We start from the raw sequence: 16,361 nt of genomic DNA on the forward strand, positions 1-16,361 counted from the left end.
ACGCGGCAAACTATTTCTCATCTACAAAGTACAACAATAACCTTAAATCGAAAAGCATGATACCAGAGTGTCAAACTATTTTTACACTTTTTTTATTTAAATAAGATGGTTAATCTTTTTTTTTTTTTTACTCTTTTTTTTTTTACTATTATTATTTAGAAATTGTACATATATAATTGATGTTTGCTTATTTGGCGACTTTTTTTACTTTTGGTGCATTAGTGCTGGAAATCTTTATTCTATTAGCATCCACCTATAATCAACCCTTTTTAAAAAGTATTTATTATGTACAATTCACGCTCAACGATAATTTCATCAACTTTGGATTATGGTAAGTATATTAAATTAGAAAAGAAAAGTAATAAGTAACTGATCATCATCATATATCATTTATTTAGGGGATATTGTACAGGTACCATAAAAACAGGTGTTACTTTCTGTAGTCAACCAAGTGCTGCTTTTGTATGGTGTAAGTCATCATCATCATCATCATTATTATTATTAAAATAAAAAAAAAAAAAAAAAAAAAACTGATTCCTTTCCTTTTTTTTTTTAATCTTAGCGACGGCACCTTACATTAAAACATATACAACCGGACTAACAGGGATGGATACAGTATATATGGCCAATTATATATTATTTTGGATTGCGTTTGGGATCACATTAGGAGCATTAGCCATTACGATCTTGGATCATTTTGGTCGTGGTGTAGATTTCTTGGCATCATTAGCCACCTTCTTAGGCTTTATTGTCATGCTAGTGACATTTATCATACTAGTGACCATTTCTCTCAAAGGCATCAATGGGGCAAGGGAAGCAAATGTAAATGCGTATGGTCATCTGGGTGATTGTGTATGGATGCATCTTGGTGCCATGATTGGACTATTATTTGGTTCCTTATGGTATTGCTTCACTTGTATCTTTGGTGGACCAAGAAAGTAATCATTCTTTTTTTTTTATTTCATTTTTCCTCTTTTTAATTATACCGCGAATGTTGTATAGTTATATATATATATAATCAATGTTGATATCATCATCATCATCATCATGATAATAAAATAAACAGATGCAATTTAATACGTCGTGTGATTTCTTTCGCTCATCGGCATTTCCGCATACAACATATCTATGATCCCATCTGATTTTGTACAACCTAACCAACCATACATAGTTTGTTGTAAACATATATACACATAGATACATGTATACAAAAAAAAAAAAAAAAAAAAACTAGATCTAATTTATTAAAAGGAGCCTAAATACATAAATATATACATAAAAATATCTAATTAACTAACTATTTTATCAAACTGCTATTTGGAAGACTTGCAAAACTATTGCACTTGAGTTGAGTATAGTTATTTGTCCAAATATCAATAGCTGTCAAATGACCACCATATACACATCCACTATCCAAACCAAAGGTCACGTTTTCCAGATCTAATCCGCGAGATGCATCATGTCCATAATAAACCTTGACTGGTGGTGTATTGTTTTTCTGCACATTATTGTAACTTTGTGTCCAATGCTCACCTTTTTTATTGTCAGATGTGGGAACGCCATCCTTGATATCACGAATACTGAAAACAGTGTATGGATCATTATCAACATAATTTGTCACTTCAGGATCCAATCCGCCATGTACTACACGAGCATTCAAAAATGGTAAATCGATTATCATAGGACATTGTACCAAATAATCATAATCTTCAGCTGTCAAATTTCTACTCCAAAAAAAAAAAAAAAAAATCATATATTAAATAAAATAGGTTTTCTTTTTTTTTTTTTTTTTTTTAATACTTACCTTGCAATATCTGCATGTTCATCTTTAAATTTCAAAGGATCCGCTACATTGCCTTCAGGAAGAACTGCCTTGGGAGGACCCATACGTTGAGCACCATTTTCATTTTCAAACGTCTTGAAACGAACCACATAGTCATCATGATTACCACGCACACAATACATATTCTTTGCCTTTGCCAGTCGTATAACCCCAGGATTATCATACCCTTTGCTAGTGAGATCTCCCGCCAAGATCATAGCATCATTGTCTTGATCATATTTCAGTAGATCCACCATTGCTGCCAGTTCATTTACACAACCATGTACATCACCCAAGACAAAGATCCTGCTCTTGTTGGCAAGTTCATTCAATTGCTTGACTCGAGTTAGATTGGAATACTTCGATTGAGCCTTTGCGTAGGGAGGAGAAGAAGAAGAAGAAGAGGAAGGATCGCTTTGATATTGCCTTTTCTTATTTGTCGTGACTACTGCTGCTGGTACTATAATGACAATTAAAACTGCCACAACTGCAATAGCAATGCCTATATACAACCATTTTCTTGATCGCTTTGGTGAATAACCTTGTCGTTGTTCGTCTTCCATATTATGATTATGTATAAAAAGAAAAAAAAAGGGCGAAACAAAAGGGTACGAAATTTTTTTTTTTATTATTTGTCATATATATACAAAAAAGAGAAACTCCGTTGGTTCACAGATATGCGCTTATGCATTCGAAAAAAAAAAAAATCGGTCGGTAAAACTTGAACCGATCAATTAATAAAGAAACTTGTTCAATCAGTATAAACCTTTCTTTTTCTATCATATTATACACATTTCGTTAGTTTTATTTTATTGCCATTTTGATGATGAGGAAGGGTCGAAGATAATAATAAATAATCAAGGTATAAACAAAAAAAAAAAAAGGAAGTATGAGAAAGAAGAAAAGAGAAACAAAAGACAAACATGTATAATAATAATAATAATAGTAATAATAGTAATAAAAAAAATCAATCAATAACCGCCCGTGTTTTGCTTGTTCGCCTTGATACTTTCTGGCATTCGCATTTGATAATCTATAGGAAAAACTTTTAATCTCTTTGATTCATTCACCTTTTTTTTTTCTTTCTTACCTCCATTTTGAGTAATATATCTAACCCAAGGAAGAGCTTGATAACCACTCTTTTCTACAATTTTCAAATATCGTACTTGGATACCAGAGACAGTAAAATAAGGAATTTCGAACTTGATATTGATAGGCGGTTTCTTTTCGGTTTCTTCTGCAGCTTGAACAGACGGTAAACCAAAATGAGCACGCATGATGAATTCTTTGCCACCTTGAAATTGTTTCATTTTCCATACCAAACAGGATCGTTCAGGTTTATAAGATACATTTCCGCTACTACACTATATAACCAAAGATATCCAGTAATTAGTCATCTTTTTCTTTTCTTTTTTTTCCCTTTCTTTATTTACCTTAAACTTTGGTGTATCAGCATCATCAGGTACAGGTACTTCAATTTCCACATTATTTGCCGTACTTTTGCGCTTGAATTGAGCCTTAGCCTTGACCAAATATTCCACACGTGAACCAGAGTAAGTTTCCACAACGGCTTCTACCCAGATCAAAGGCTTGACACTTGTTTGTAATCGATAACTCATCAATTCAAAATCACCGTCAGGAGGGATAAAACTAATGGTACGATCATTTTCAAATCTTGATAATCGGACACATTGATGGAACTTGACATCTTCCATTTCAATTGCTTTTGCAGAGTTGGCTAAAAAAAATAAAATCATGATCATAGATCATCAGATTCACATTGTTCTCTTTTTTTTTTTTCCTTTTTGTTAATAACTACTCACCACGACCTGTTGCTTCAAACATCACTTTATCATTCAGACCCAATCGTAACTCTGGCATTCCAGAAAGATAACATCGCATTTTGACAGCACCCAATACTTCACTTCTTAATACATTTCCGTTAGCATTAACCTAATGATAAAAATGATAAATTAAAAAAAAAAAATAAATGAGTATCCATGATCTTTCAATATAATATAAACTTACCAATAAGTTGACACTTTCAATAACATCTAAAAATACTTCGTTCTTCTTGTACTTGACACCTTCAGAACGCCAAGAGACAGCATTGGTGACAGCCATAGGAGGACGAACTTGAACTTCTAGTTTGTAGGCATCTTGAGTAATATATTCTTGTAAAATCTTCGTTTCCGTGGTTTGAGGATAACCGAAATCCATCATTTCGTCCAATAATTCATATACAATCACAAAGTTATCCCTAATAGATTCTTCCTCTAGTTCCTTGAAATATTCTGCAAACACCTGAGTCAGCTTGTGTAAATATAACATGATAGAAGCCGCATTCGTGTTCTTTCTTGTCAATGCCAGTACTAATAAAAAATAATAATAAATAACCCATTTATTCTTGTTGGATAAGGAAAGAGATACTTACAATAAAGATTGCTATGCTTCAAATACAAATAGTTGATACCATCATGGGTAAAACATGGAAGTGGTACTTGTTCATCTTCAGCTTCAGATATCTAATTATAAAAAAGTGAGTTCTCTTATATCAAGATTTATTATATAATGACTTACCAAAGGCATGAACTTTTCCACAGCACTCATGGGAATATCACCACGATAATTCCGAGATATAAGAACTTTTCCCTTTAAATCCAAAATAAATACTATCATAAAAATAAGAGAAAGTGAGTAAAGATGATGACCAAAAAGAGGGTGATGTTGATGTAACGAACGAAGAAAAACATATATGAGTTTTATTTCTTATCTTTCAATACTAATATATTCATATTAATTATAGAATTCCATTACCTGCAGAGGCCATTTATGTAAAGTAAAAGGAAATGTGGAACGATATGACAAGAGAGAGAAAAGAAAGAAAGTAGAAAAGAATATATAAAGAAAAAAAAAATAATTGGTGTCAGTTTTTGAAAATATGATAAATCGGTGTTCGAATAGAAATTACACTATGGGACTTTGGGGCTTTCGTGACTCAAATCTCTTTTTCTTTTTCCCATTCTACATAATAAAAATATGTCTCTTTCATTAGTTGATTATGGTAGTAGTTCCGAATCTGAAGACGATGATCAACAACAACAACCTTTAACACAGGAAAATACAACATTTGGTGGTAGTACTGGATTAAGTCAACTTTTACCGCCTCCCAAAAATGAAACTTCAAAAAAGACATCAACGACCAAGAAATCAATCTTTTATATCCCTTCTGCCAAGGATCTCGAAGAAGAAGAAGAAGAAGAAGAAAAACCAGCCAAAAGAATTAAACTTGGATCAACTTCTTCCAATATAGCTGATCTATTGCCAGCTCCAAAACGATCTCAAAATCCTTTCCTCAAAACATCAGCAACGACAGACACAACAGCAAAGACAAATGTTACGACATCTTCTCCGCAATCGATACCCAAAGTAGAGCAAAACAAATCAGTACAAGGACCAACAAACGGCAAAAAAATGGATAATACAGTAGACAGTGAAGAAGAAGAACAAGAAGATAGTGACGAAGAACCAGAAACTACCACTAAAAAGGCATCAACACATATTGGACCCTTCTTTCGTCTTGGTAATTTTTTTTTCATATATATTGTAGGGGTTGACATTTTATATTGACTTTTTTTTTTCTGGTTCCTAGGATCAAGTTTACAAGAAAAACCAGTCATCAAACCTGCCAAAACAACCAACAAAGCTGAGAATCATTATAATGATGATCATAGAAAGGACAGCATAGAAACACAAAATCAACAAAAACAAAAACAACAACAGCAAGCACTACCTGTTCTTGAGGATCCAAATGCAATGTATGCATATGGTGCCGATCCTAATGCTTACTATCAATATTATTATCAACAACAACAATTTGAAGATGAATCAGGAAATAGTGGAACATTAGATGTTGAAGCTGTAAGTAATAAAAAAAAAAAAAAAGGAAAGAAATCACATTGATCTACTACGAAAAAAAAAAAAATAACTCACCTCCCTATTTTTATTTCTTTTAATAGTTAAATCAGTTAGGCGGGAAAAGACGTGGTGAACATGCAGGTGTGAATATTATAGACGTAAATCAATCAGATATGCTTCCTACTGAAGAATGGAGAAGACAAGCTGAAGCATATCAACCCAAGTTACCAGTAACAACAGAAACAGTAAGAATAAAAATAAAAAAAAGAAGTTGATATATACTAATTATTATTTTTATTTTTTGTGATGATAGTTCGAAGTGAACTCTTTAAAGAAGAAAAAGAATAATATTATGGCTTTGGCAGCTCAAGCAAAAAGTATGGAATCTACTTTGGAAGAAAGATACGCTCAAGAACGAATTGCGAAACAGCAAGCACGAAAACGATATGGTATGTAGGACAAAGGATAATGCAAACGCGCATATGGGCTGACTTTTCTTTATAAATTATTAGGCTTTTGATGGATGCTCTCTCTCTCTCTCGTGGGATAAAGGGATGAAATACTTTTTTTTTTAGACTATCATCATTTTGTATATATATGAAAAAGTAGGGGGTTCTATTTTGTTTGGAACTGATTTTTTTTTGGTCCTTTTTTCTTCCTTCCTTTTTTTTTTTTCTTTTTTCTATTTTTCTTCCTTTCTTTTTTTTTTTTTTTTTCTTTTACCTTACTTATTATCTTTCACTTTTTTTTTCTTTTTTACTTATCATACTTTGAAGCATTTACAATAAACAACTTTTTTTTTTTATCAACAACAGTACATACTTTTATTGCATACATTATTATATCATGCCTAGTGGAAGACTACGTAGTCAATCAACAAGTTCATCTCATCCACCATCATCTACACCACATTCTCCGCTATTGTCAAGAGGTTTCGCCAGTTTACGTCGTTCACATCGTCATACAGCTTCAGCAACAGAACAACGACAAACCATCGCTGTAATGGACGCTTCTTTACCCCAAACTTCACTAACGGAATCTATTATGGAAACTGAAGATATGAATTCTGCTGGTCCTTCCTCTGATCCTATTCAAGGTCAAGTTCATGAACATCGAATCCGACTTGTTCCTAATGTTGGTATGGCTACTCGATGTTTTGTTTTTGATGTGATTGAACGAACTCTTCATTCTGGTGTGATATTGAAATTGGGCCGCTATAGTGATCGAAATGCTTGTTCTGATAGACTATCCTTCAAATCAAAAGTGGTTAGTCGATGTCATGCTGAAATTTGGCAAGAAGATGGAAAGGTAATCAAATCATCGTCAAAGGAGACGAGGGGATAGGTTGGGAGGGATGGGATATATATTTATATTTATATTTATATTTATAAATATATAAATATATATATAAAGGAGATATTTTGTTATTTAAGGGAAGAGAATGTAGTGATTGTTTGCCAAATAATAATAATAATAAAAAAGGGGGAGAGAAAAACCAACGATACTTATGTTTTTTTTTTTTTTTTTTTTTTTTTTTATTATTACTATTGTGTTAGATATACATCAAAGATTCTGGGTCCTCTAGTGGAACGTTTGTGAATCGTGCAAGATTAAGCCCTGCTAATACAAGTAGTCGACCTTATATTATTCAAGATGGTGATCTCATTCAATTAGGTGTGGATTACAAAGGTGGAGTACAGCCGATGTATCGAGCCGTTAGGATGCGTTTTGAAGTCGACCGATCACCCTCTTTAAAACAAACTGCGTTTAGTCGGGCAGCATTTCGTCAATTGAAGCACTGTTTACGCTCAAGCATGACTAATACCACAAACACAACATCAACTCATCTGATGGATATCTCAACAACTAAGAAAAATGAACATACTACTGATTCAACATCATCTCCTCAACCACAGATATCTACATCTTCAGTATCATCAGCATCATCATCATCTTCTTCTTCTTCTCCCTCTTTGGAAATTCAAGAATGTTGTATCTGTTTATATTCCATGGGTCCAAGTCAAGCTTTATTCATTGCTCCTTGTTCTCATATATTTCATTATCGTTGTCTACGACCTATTTTGACTCAAAACTTCCCTGGATTCTCTTGTCCCTTATGTCGTACCTATTCTGATTTGGATGCAACTGTTGCGATCGAAAAGGATGAAGTGGAAAACATGTTGCGAATGGATCATGAAAAGATCAATGGGAAAAAGAACAACGCACCAACTAACAACTCAGGCATTGGCACATCACAATTGGCATCAGCAAATGATACAACTTTGACACAACCATCGACTTCAGGAACACCAGATATACACGATCAATCGACTTCATTGTTTGATGATGTAGTGACTTCAGATACTGATATGGAAATGGGATCATCGGAAACAGCACATCGTCTAGAGGCAGGCAATCCAACTCCTAGGATATCATCTCAAGAACAAGACGATGATGATGATGAAGATCGACAGATCGATGACAATATCAATCGTCATCATAGTACTACATCACCCACCACGCCCACCGCTATCACTGGTCATACCACTTTACGACAACGTAAATCAACTGGACATGATGGATTGTTATCTACAACCCTGGTAGGCTCACCTTCACCTTTTGAATTGATGATTCATCAGCATGCCCTTCCTATCTCATCTACTCCTCCACCCAATCCCGCTTCAACAATGGCAACTGCTACTGCAACAAATATCTCTGCATCGACTCATACCATGGATTCTTCGCACCCATCTTCAGATTAATCCTCCTTTTTTTTTTTTTTTTTTCTGGTATACAGTTTAGTTTCATCTTTTTTTTTTTTTTTTTTAACCTTTGTCTTACTGTTTATATCTATATATCTAATCATTATTCTCTATTATCTTATCTAGTATCCCTTTTTTCCCCTTAGCTTTTCCTTGTAGTCATCACTAGTTGTAGATTGTTTCTTTCCTTCAAATAAAAATAAAAATAAAAAACAAATACACACTGTTGATGTTTCTCCTTCTTTTTTTGATTGTCCCTTGCAAGCGACATATTCATCTTGATCTCTCCCTCTAGTCACTTTCATTGGAAATGAATTAAACAAATGCATAATAAATAGTCTTTTTTTTTTTTTTTATTTCAAAATATATAAAAAAAGTGTTGACTAGACTAATCATGTAAATAATAGTAAGAAATAAACAAATGATGATATGATGTTCAGGTAGACGCCAAGAAGAAGCCAATATCCGTCCAATTTTTGAAGACGTAGAATCCATTCGCACGATTCCCTAAAACTAGAAAAACAATGTAGTGTAATAAGTACTTGCTCTTCTTTATATTAGTTGGTTTTTCTTTTTTTTTTTTTTTTTTTTTTTTTGCTTACCTCTATATATAAACACTGGAAGCAGAATGAAAAAGTTGTTGCCATAAACCACCATTGAGTAACAAACCATTTACCACCCAAAAAAAAAAAAAGTAGAGTACGGTTGATGTCATCGATGTGTTGTCATCATGCTGTTCCATTATTCGCTGTGGTAAAGGTGGGACTTATTGAAGTTGAATAGATTACAAAATTGAGATTTACGTGCTGAGAGGTCAAGTAGTGAGAATCTGCAATCACAATCTAATCGTCCAAGTAAGCGTTCATTTCAATCTGTTGAATTCATCCCGATTGTTTGTTGAAATCATCTACCTTGGTTGATGCTCCGTTCGCGAAGAATTTAAAAAAAAACCATCTTTAGCATTGTTTTTTTTGGAATGGTAGCTTGTTTCAATGAACTTTTGTTGAGAGACGTTTTTCATTTGGCATTGTTTCTGCATCCTTGCTACGATTAGTATCAAATAGAAAGTAGTGAGAAAACCAGAATAATTGATGCATTATCTTTTTTTTTTTTCTTCTTGTTCAATTCATTTACCATTGCATCCATGCTTGCTTTTTTCTAAACAAGAACAAAGGTGATCGTGTCCAAGTCAAAGCGTTCGGAATTCATCAACGTTTTTACAAATATTGAATATAACAAACAAAATGAAAAAAAAAAAAGAGAATCCCCTTTGTTCCAAAAAAAAAAAAAAAAAAAAAAAGTACAAAAAATTAGAGAATTTGCTTCCATTTTTGAACCAATAGCAAGAAATTTTCGGCCCGATATTTCTTCCAGCCAATCAAATTGCGCAAATTTGGATTTGAGAATATATAGGAAAGTTGTGTTTCGCGGGCTGTGAAAGGCTTCGTGATGTAATGGTTAGCATATGAGACTCTGAATCTCATTATCCGAGTTCGAGTCTCGGCGAAGCCTGGTTTTTTGGTAGCTTCTATTTTAAGAAAAATCGACATTTTTTTTATTTATTATTATTTTGTGGCAAGGAGGATGTAGTGAATAAACTAGATGATCAATGATGTTTATTTTATTTTCATTTGATGGTCTATTTACATTCTAAAGAACTATTTTTTTTTTCGCTATTCAAAACGGATCATCTGAAATATAAAAATAAAAGGTCAGCTTGATTATTTTCTATTCAGATGATCGATGAAATAAAGTATATTAAAAAATCCAAGAGTACAAAAATGAATTTTTCTTATTAAAAAAAAAAAAAAAAAAAAAAAAAAAAAAAAAAAAAAAAAAAAACTTTATTGAGGGAATACGACTTTATTGAATATATACAGTACTATCAGTTTACAAGTAGTATATTACGTTTTTCAATTCGTTTTTCACATAACCAAAAGATGCCAGTTCGGTTTCCATATCTGTCGATTCCCTTATATCATCGTGCTGTCCCAGTTTTTGCCCTGTTGATGGCATCTTGTTCTTTTGGCAGACTTTATTGGTTAAATAAATAAATAAAAATCATCCAAAGAGTAAACTAAAGACTAAAGAATGTAGGTAAAAAGAAAAAAAAATACTATCTGTCATGAACACGACAGGAAAAATGGTATAATATCAGTAAACAGAGAGACAGACAGAAAACAGAAGTAACTATATAAATGCTTACGGGAATGTATTAGTTGTTTGTTGTAGAAGGAATAAAACAATGTAAAAGTGATTGTTGACCAAAGATAACAGATAGTTATCTTTATTGTTGTAGAAATAAAATAACGTATTTATATGTAAACTAAAGAAAGGAGAGACCAAATAATGTATCATTGTTGTAATGAGGAGGAAAAAAAAAAAAGAGACAAAAGAGACAGGAAGGAAACAGGAGAAGAGAAAGAAAAAGAGAAGGTGAGAAAAAACAAAAGAAACAAGAAGTAAATAAATAAAATAATAATAGAACTCAGACGTACGCATGATTTTTATTTTTTATTTGATAATAATATCACTGACAACATTTTCTGTGGTCTAATCAATCACGATTGCTTTCAGGAGACCATCGTTTCAAAATGACTTGTCTAACAGTACAGTGGTTCATAATAGAAAGATGCCAGGTATCGCAAATATCAGATGGAGGAAGAGTCACATAGCATAGGACAAGTGTCTTTTTCACTTGACTACAAATACGGTTAATGCGGAGAAGATGAGTCCAATTATAAAGTATGTCTTGTTGTTGCTTGTGATGATGTTCTGTTGTTGACATGATGCATGGTATAACTAAAACAGCAAATTCTGCATGTCGATATTTCGGTCCTAATTGGTAGAGTACTTTTATCAAAAAAAAAAAAAAAAAAAAAAAAAGGAAGAGTCAATATGTATGATGATCCCTTATTTATTACTTACCAAAATTGACACCAAATTTCAATCCATCCTTTGGAACCCAACCTTGACTGCGATAATAGTGATAGGCAATGTAATTCACAGCATACATATTCATTGATGATGTTCCTAAGGGAGGTTGACACCACGGTTGAAGTTGACATGAAAACGCATGGCTAAATAAATTCCAACAGTCTTCAATACTTAATAGTCGTTGTTCCTGCATCCGTCCAAAAAGAGGTTCATATTAGTACTTTTTTTGTTCTTCCTCTTCTTCCTTTGTCTACTTATATACCTTATCCTGAATATCTAATACATCAATTCCATATACTAAAAAGAAAGCTTCAAATAGATCTAACTGAAAGCATTCTTGATTTTCCATTTGAGTCCAATCTGCTAATTGCTGCAATGATCGTTGATCATCCACAAAACTCTCGGATTCATCCACTGGTTGATTAACCGAAAAAGATACGCTTTGTCCTTGAGCTTTCATTCTGCGTTGCTGCTTTCTTTGCTTCCTTCTTGCTGCCGTCACTTGTTCTGGTGCCATTTGTTGTTGAGCTAGGAAAAAAAAACATATGTATATTAATCTAATGATATTCCATTGGAGTCTTTTTTTTTTTTAATTGTTACTAACAATGAGCTTGTTGCAGACGAGAATACCAAGTAGGATCGCTTCTAGAAAGAGTGCCTTTTCCAAAGTAACCTTGTTGATATAATTGATGGTCTTCTTGCTGAATCCAAACAAACTTGCCAAAATCTACATAAATACCAGTAGGTCGAGAAGGACGAGAAAAAAGCCAATTTTTCCAACTAAGGTACCAATGAGTTATGCCACTACTGCCAGTAACACTAATAGGTAAAGGAATGATATCTTCTTTTGGCTCATTCTTGATTCTTGCCATCGAAGCATGGATCAAACAATATCATGTAAAGAGAAAAGAGAAAAAAAAGGAAAGATATTTTTTTTCTCTTTTGTTGAAATGGGGCATTTCAATTTCCGCAACCTTCCAAGAGTAGACATGTACCTCTTTATACTTTTGTAGTTCGCTCAGAGATGATCATTCACCGCACCAAATTTATACTGAACATATAGTAGATCATTCTATTTCATTTGCCTTAATAATAATTCATATCTTACTTCTCAATTTATAGAATAAATTAAAAGATACAATGTCAATATCATCATCTCTCATTCAATAATGATCATCATCCACCACAATTACCATCACTAGATTCCTCTCAAAAAAGTAGCCTAATATCATCTAACATCGTTTTGTCGCTTACTTTGTCACCTAATGTGCAATAAGCACTAAAAGGATTTCATTGATTTTTCAAAAAAATGCCTGATGTACCCTCGACGATTTATTTTTACAGCCAAAGTTTGGCTGAGGAATTTGAAATTTTTGGCTGTAAAATCCAAAAATCCATTCATTTTTTTTTTCCTGCATACAAGCTTACAAAAAACTTTGCCTTTCCCTTTCTCGCTCAGAAATCACCATCATCACACCAGATTGAACCAGAACATCAAACAACCCATTATTTTCCACTTTACCTTATGAAATTGATAGACTGTCAGTTTGACATATAGGTAAATTAAAAAAAAAAAAGATAGATCGTCCATATCGTCATCTCTATCATCCTAATTGATATTTTCAACCTTCACGGAAGAGTACTCTAAAAAACTCAAGTTTTGCTTCAATTATTAAAAAAAAAATATAATCAATAATGAAGAAACATTTTTATTTCAAATGAATAACGTTTCAACTGATGATCCTATACAATTAATCTATCTATAATTTTGAATCCAAGGCAGCCTTTCTAAGACGAGCCACCGTCAAAGCAGCACCAGCTCTAGAATTGGTTTCACGTCCAAGTTTGTCAGAGATCCAGTTACCGACATCCACAAGTTGATCCAGATTTACATTAGTCTTGTATCCGAGTCCATTCAACATGTACACTACGTCTTCAGTAGCAACATTTCCTTTGGCACCAGGAGCATAAGGACAACCACCTATTTAAAAAAAAAAATGAATCATTTTAATTCACCAAACTAAAAAAAAAAAAAAAAAAAAAAGAATAATAATAAATATAAAAAAAAAAAAATTACCCAGACCAGCTACTGAGCTATCCACTACACGAATGCCATATTCCAAAGATTTCAAGATATTTGCCAAGGCTTGACCATAAGTGTCATGACAATGTACAGCTAAAGCTTCAGCAGGAACAACCTTCAATACATGATCCAACATTCTAGCCATCGAACCAGCAGTACCCACACCAATAGTATCCCCCAAACTTATTTCATAACATCCAGCTTCATATAATCGTTGAGCCATATCAGCTACCTTGACAGGATCTACAGAGCCTTCATAAGGACAACCCACCACACAGGAAACATAACCTCGAACGCGAATATTTTGGTCCAAAGCATGCTTGGCCACTTCTGCTAATCGTCGGATAGCTTCATCGGTAGAACAATTGGTATTCTTTTGATTGAATGATTCGGTCACTGCTGTAAACATAGCCACTTCCTTTGCACCAGCTTCAATCGCACCATCTAATCCTCGACGATTAGGTGTTAACACTGGATATCCGACCCCAGGTTTCTTGGTAATGGATGTAAATACTTGTTTATTGTCACCCATCTAAAAAAAAAAAAAAAAAAAAAAGGTTGAGAGTTTTCGATTGTTCCATATATATATATGTATATACCTGAGGTACCCACTTGGGACTAACAAAACTAGTGACTTCTACCACAGGTAAACCAACATTAGCCAATCGTTCAATAAGTTCAATTTTGGTTTCAGCAGGAATAAGTTGTTTTTCATTTTGAAGACCATCACGAGGACCTACTTCAACTATTTTCACAAAATTGTTTTGCACAGGTGTGGACAAGCAACGAACCTTAGTTTTTAAGAGAAAGAATATTCAAATTGAATAAGAACACATTATATATGACAAGGATTCTTTTTTTTTTAATTTACCTGTCGTGCCATCATTGGTCGAAAAACTTGATCCAGTCGTTTTGTTGCTAATGAGAAAGGTCGCATAATGTATGATACAAAAAAAAAACAAGTATATGAATATACAAGAAAGAAAGAAAAAGAAAAAGAGAAAGAGAAAAAAAAAAAAAGAGTGGGTTTTTATTTGATTTCAATATTACAGTCGGGTACTGAATCACATAATTTCTCACGGGGGCTATTTTTCTTCTATTCATCATTCTTTATATGAAATGTAAGAGAGTCAACACCAAGTGACTTTTTCAAAAGTGGAACATCAAAAATAGTTTTTTCTGTCCAAGGAGCACCATTTTTAGCCTTGGATGTAGTATCATCCACATGTAGAAATCCTCGAGCATATTTGAATGTCAAATAAAAATGATCTTTGTCTGATCCACTACCACAAACAAGAAGTTTTTGAGATTTACCTGTTTCATCATATGGTTGAAAGGTCATTTCTGTATCTTCAGGTGTTTTTACTGTTAAGTATCTATCTTGACCATCTCCGATGAGGATCATATCACCAAATGTAACACTTTCTCCTTGTAATGTTTCCATTGATACTGGTTTTTTTTTTTTTGATAAAGTGATAAAGAAAAGATGAAAGAATTAAAAAAAAAAAAGAAAAGAAAAGAGGAACGCCTCATTTTATATTAGATCAATAGGGCGCAGCATTGTAATAATATGACTCTTTCATCTTGGAGGAAAATGTCATCGAACATCCAAATATGGAAAACGGCCTTTGAAATAGGAAAGGCGTGACAGGGTTTTGAAAGAAAAAGGAAAAAAAAAACTGTTTTTACCTTCTTTTTTTTTTTTTCTTTTTCTTGTTTTGTATATCAGCTTCACTATAACAATTTCGATATCATGATTATTCCTGTTCGCTGTTTCTCTTGTGGCAAGGTCATTGGTAATAAATGGGATAACTACTTGTCCTTATTACAAGCTGAATACACTGAAGGGTAAATGAAGACAAGAAGTTATATAAACATCAACTTTATAATAACTCTTATTTGATATTATAGTGAAGCACTGGATGCTCTTGGATTGAAGCGTTATTGTTGTAGACGTATGGTACTTACTCATGTTGATCTGATCGAAAAACTTTTACATTATAATCGTAAGTGAACATTGTGAGAAAAAAAAATAGCAATAACTCCTGATGGACAAACATTGATTTTTTCTTTCTTTCTTTCTTCTATATAGCTTTGGAACGTAGTCGAGATCGTAGCCGCGCATAGAACACCCTCTATTTTATTTTGATTTTATACATTACTCATTTACATTCTATATCTCTTACCCATCGGAACATACTTCTCTCTCTTTGACGAATTCGCATTTCCTTTTTTTTTTTTTTTTTACATATGAACTTATCATTCAGCATTCACGATACTGTCTATTTTATATTTGATTTATATACATATACATTGTGACAATAAAAATACTCTTTATACATGAAAATGGGACGGAATTGTTTATATGAATAGTTCTGCCAATGATGATGATATTGTTCATGTTAGGAACCGTGAAAAAGTTACAACAGAACTTAACCTAGGATACATTATGGATGATTTGTTTTACGAATGATACTGTGATAATCAAATAAAAGCTACAAATAGAGCTATAGTCAAACGAAAAGACTGGAATAGATTTAAAAGAGAAATCATTCCATATACAGCAGTATCTCGACATTTCCTCCTAAAAAAAAGGATCGACGAGACATTATCTTCTTCTATTCTACGTACAAGATGAGATATTAAAGTATTAAACGCTGTGTAGAATCAAAACTATCGATGACAAGTGAATATTCTTTTGTATGACCGAGTGATTATAATGCAAATAGCGCATACTTCTTTTTTTTTTTTTTTTTTTTTTTTTTTTTACTCTTTGGATACTGGACTTGCCTTTTTTGGTGTCTTTATCAAACCGATGAGTCATTTTTTCTCCCAACGT

The 16,361-nt window shown here is 32.9% G+C and overlaps 8 protein-coding genes and 1 non-coding gene across 9 annotated transcripts; 5 read left to right on the forward strand and 4 right to left on the reverse strand.

Moving 5' to 3' along the window:
* The first annotated feature begins 119 nt into the window (after positions 1–119).
* Positions 120–1,104, forward strand: BX664DRAFT_321587 (uncharacterized protein). The gene is made up of 3 exons (XM_051543316.1): positions 120–331; positions 399–469; positions 563–1,104. The coding sequence occupies exons 1-3, from the start codon at positions 180–182 to the stop codon at positions 940–942; spliced, it is 603 nt and encodes a 200-aa protein (XP_051405129.1). The 5' UTR covers positions 120–179; the 3' UTR covers positions 943–1,104.
* A 105-nt stretch (positions 1,105–1,209) lies between these two features.
* On the reverse strand, positions 1,210–2,516 carry BX664DRAFT_377390 (Metallo-dependent phosphatase-like protein). Its single transcript, XM_051548770.1, has 2 exons — positions 1,805–2,516; positions 1,210–1,724 (listed from the first exon to the last, which is right to left on the reverse strand). The coding sequence occupies exons 1-2, from the start codon at positions 2,383–2,385 to the stop codon at positions 1,298–1,300; spliced, it is 1,008 nt and encodes a 335-aa protein (XP_051405130.1). The 5' UTR covers positions 2,386–2,516; the 3' UTR covers positions 1,210–1,297.
* A 134-nt stretch (positions 2,517–2,650) lies between these two features.
* Positions 2,651–4,725, reverse strand: BX664DRAFT_321592 (AP-1 complex subunit MU-1). Its single transcript, XM_051543317.1, has 8 exons — positions 4,640–4,725; positions 4,403–4,494; positions 4,257–4,347; positions 3,851–4,194; positions 3,646–3,775; positions 3,256–3,560; positions 2,913–3,186; positions 2,651–2,855 (listed from the first exon to the last, which is right to left on the reverse strand). The coding sequence occupies exons 1-8, from the start codon at positions 4,650–4,652 to the stop codon at positions 2,794–2,796; spliced, it is 1,311 nt and encodes a 436-aa protein (XP_051405131.1). The 5' UTR covers positions 4,653–4,725; the 3' UTR covers positions 2,651–2,793.
* Positions 4,726–4,845: 120 nt separating this feature from the next.
* Positions 4,846–6,403, forward strand: BX664DRAFT_321594 (uncharacterized protein). Its single transcript, XM_051543318.1, has 5 exons — positions 4,846–5,405; positions 5,475–5,743; positions 5,842–5,985; positions 6,054–6,189; positions 6,253–6,403. Exons 1-5 carry the CDS (start codon positions 4,862–4,864, stop codon positions 6,258–6,260), a joined length of 1,101 nt encoding a protein of 366 aa, XP_051405132.1. The 5' UTR covers positions 4,846–4,861; the 3' UTR covers positions 6,261–6,403.
* A 46-nt stretch (positions 6,404–6,449) lies between these two features.
* BX664DRAFT_321597 (uncharacterized protein) lies at positions 6,450–8,533 on the forward strand. Its single transcript, XM_051543319.1, has 2 exons — positions 6,450–7,048; positions 7,297–8,533. Exons 1-2 carry the CDS (start codon positions 6,587–6,589, stop codon positions 8,500–8,502), a joined length of 1,668 nt encoding a protein of 555 aa, XP_051405133.1. The 5' UTR covers positions 6,450–6,586; the 3' UTR covers positions 8,503–8,533.
* Positions 8,534–9,942: 1,409 nt separating this feature from the next.
* Positions 9,943–10,014, forward strand: BX664DRAFT_t7. The gene has a single exon. It is a non-coding gene; the product is annotated as a tRNA-Gln (tRNA).
* A 974-nt stretch (positions 10,015–10,988) lies between these two features.
* BX664DRAFT_289704 (uncharacterized protein) lies at positions 10,989–12,328 on the reverse strand. The gene is made up of 4 exons (XM_051541851.1): positions 12,044–12,328; positions 11,702–11,967; positions 11,431–11,626; positions 10,989–11,355 (listed from the first exon to the last, which is right to left on the reverse strand). The coding sequence occupies exons 1-4, from the start codon at positions 12,309–12,311 to the stop codon at positions 11,060–11,062; spliced, it is 1,026 nt and encodes a 341-aa protein (XP_051405134.1). The 5' UTR covers positions 12,312–12,328; the 3' UTR covers positions 10,989–11,059.
* An 871-nt stretch (positions 12,329–13,199) lies between these two features.
* On the reverse strand, positions 13,200–14,054 carry BX664DRAFT_254854 (uncharacterized protein; the record flags this gene model as incomplete). Its single annotated transcript, XM_051540389.1, has 2 exons — positions 13,200–13,420; positions 13,517–14,054. The coding sequence occupies 2 exons, from the start codon at positions 14,052–14,054 to the stop codon at positions 13,200–13,202; spliced, it is 759 nt and encodes a 252-aa protein (XP_051405135.1).
* A 1,165-nt stretch (positions 14,055–15,219) lies between these two features.
* BX664DRAFT_321602 (DNA-directed RNA polymerase I, II, and III subunit RPABC5) lies at positions 15,220–15,964 on the forward strand. The gene is made up of 3 exons (XM_051543320.1): positions 15,220–15,370; positions 15,434–15,528; positions 15,615–15,964. The coding sequence occupies exons 1-3, from the start codon at positions 15,276–15,278 to the stop codon at positions 15,647–15,649; spliced, it is 225 nt and encodes a 74-aa protein (XP_051405136.1). The 5' UTR covers positions 15,220–15,275; the 3' UTR covers positions 15,650–15,964.
* The last annotated feature ends 397 nt before the right edge of the window (positions 15,965–16,361 follow it).

This window comes from Halteromyces radiatus (assembly GCF_025201355.1).
Source record: "Halteromyces radiatus strain CBS 162.75 chromosome Unknown BX664scaffold_1, whole genome shotgun sequence".
Classification (NCBI taxonomy): domain Eukaryota; kingdom Fungi; phylum Mucoromycota; class Mucoromycetes; order Mucorales; family Cunninghamellaceae; genus Halteromyces; species Halteromyces radiatus.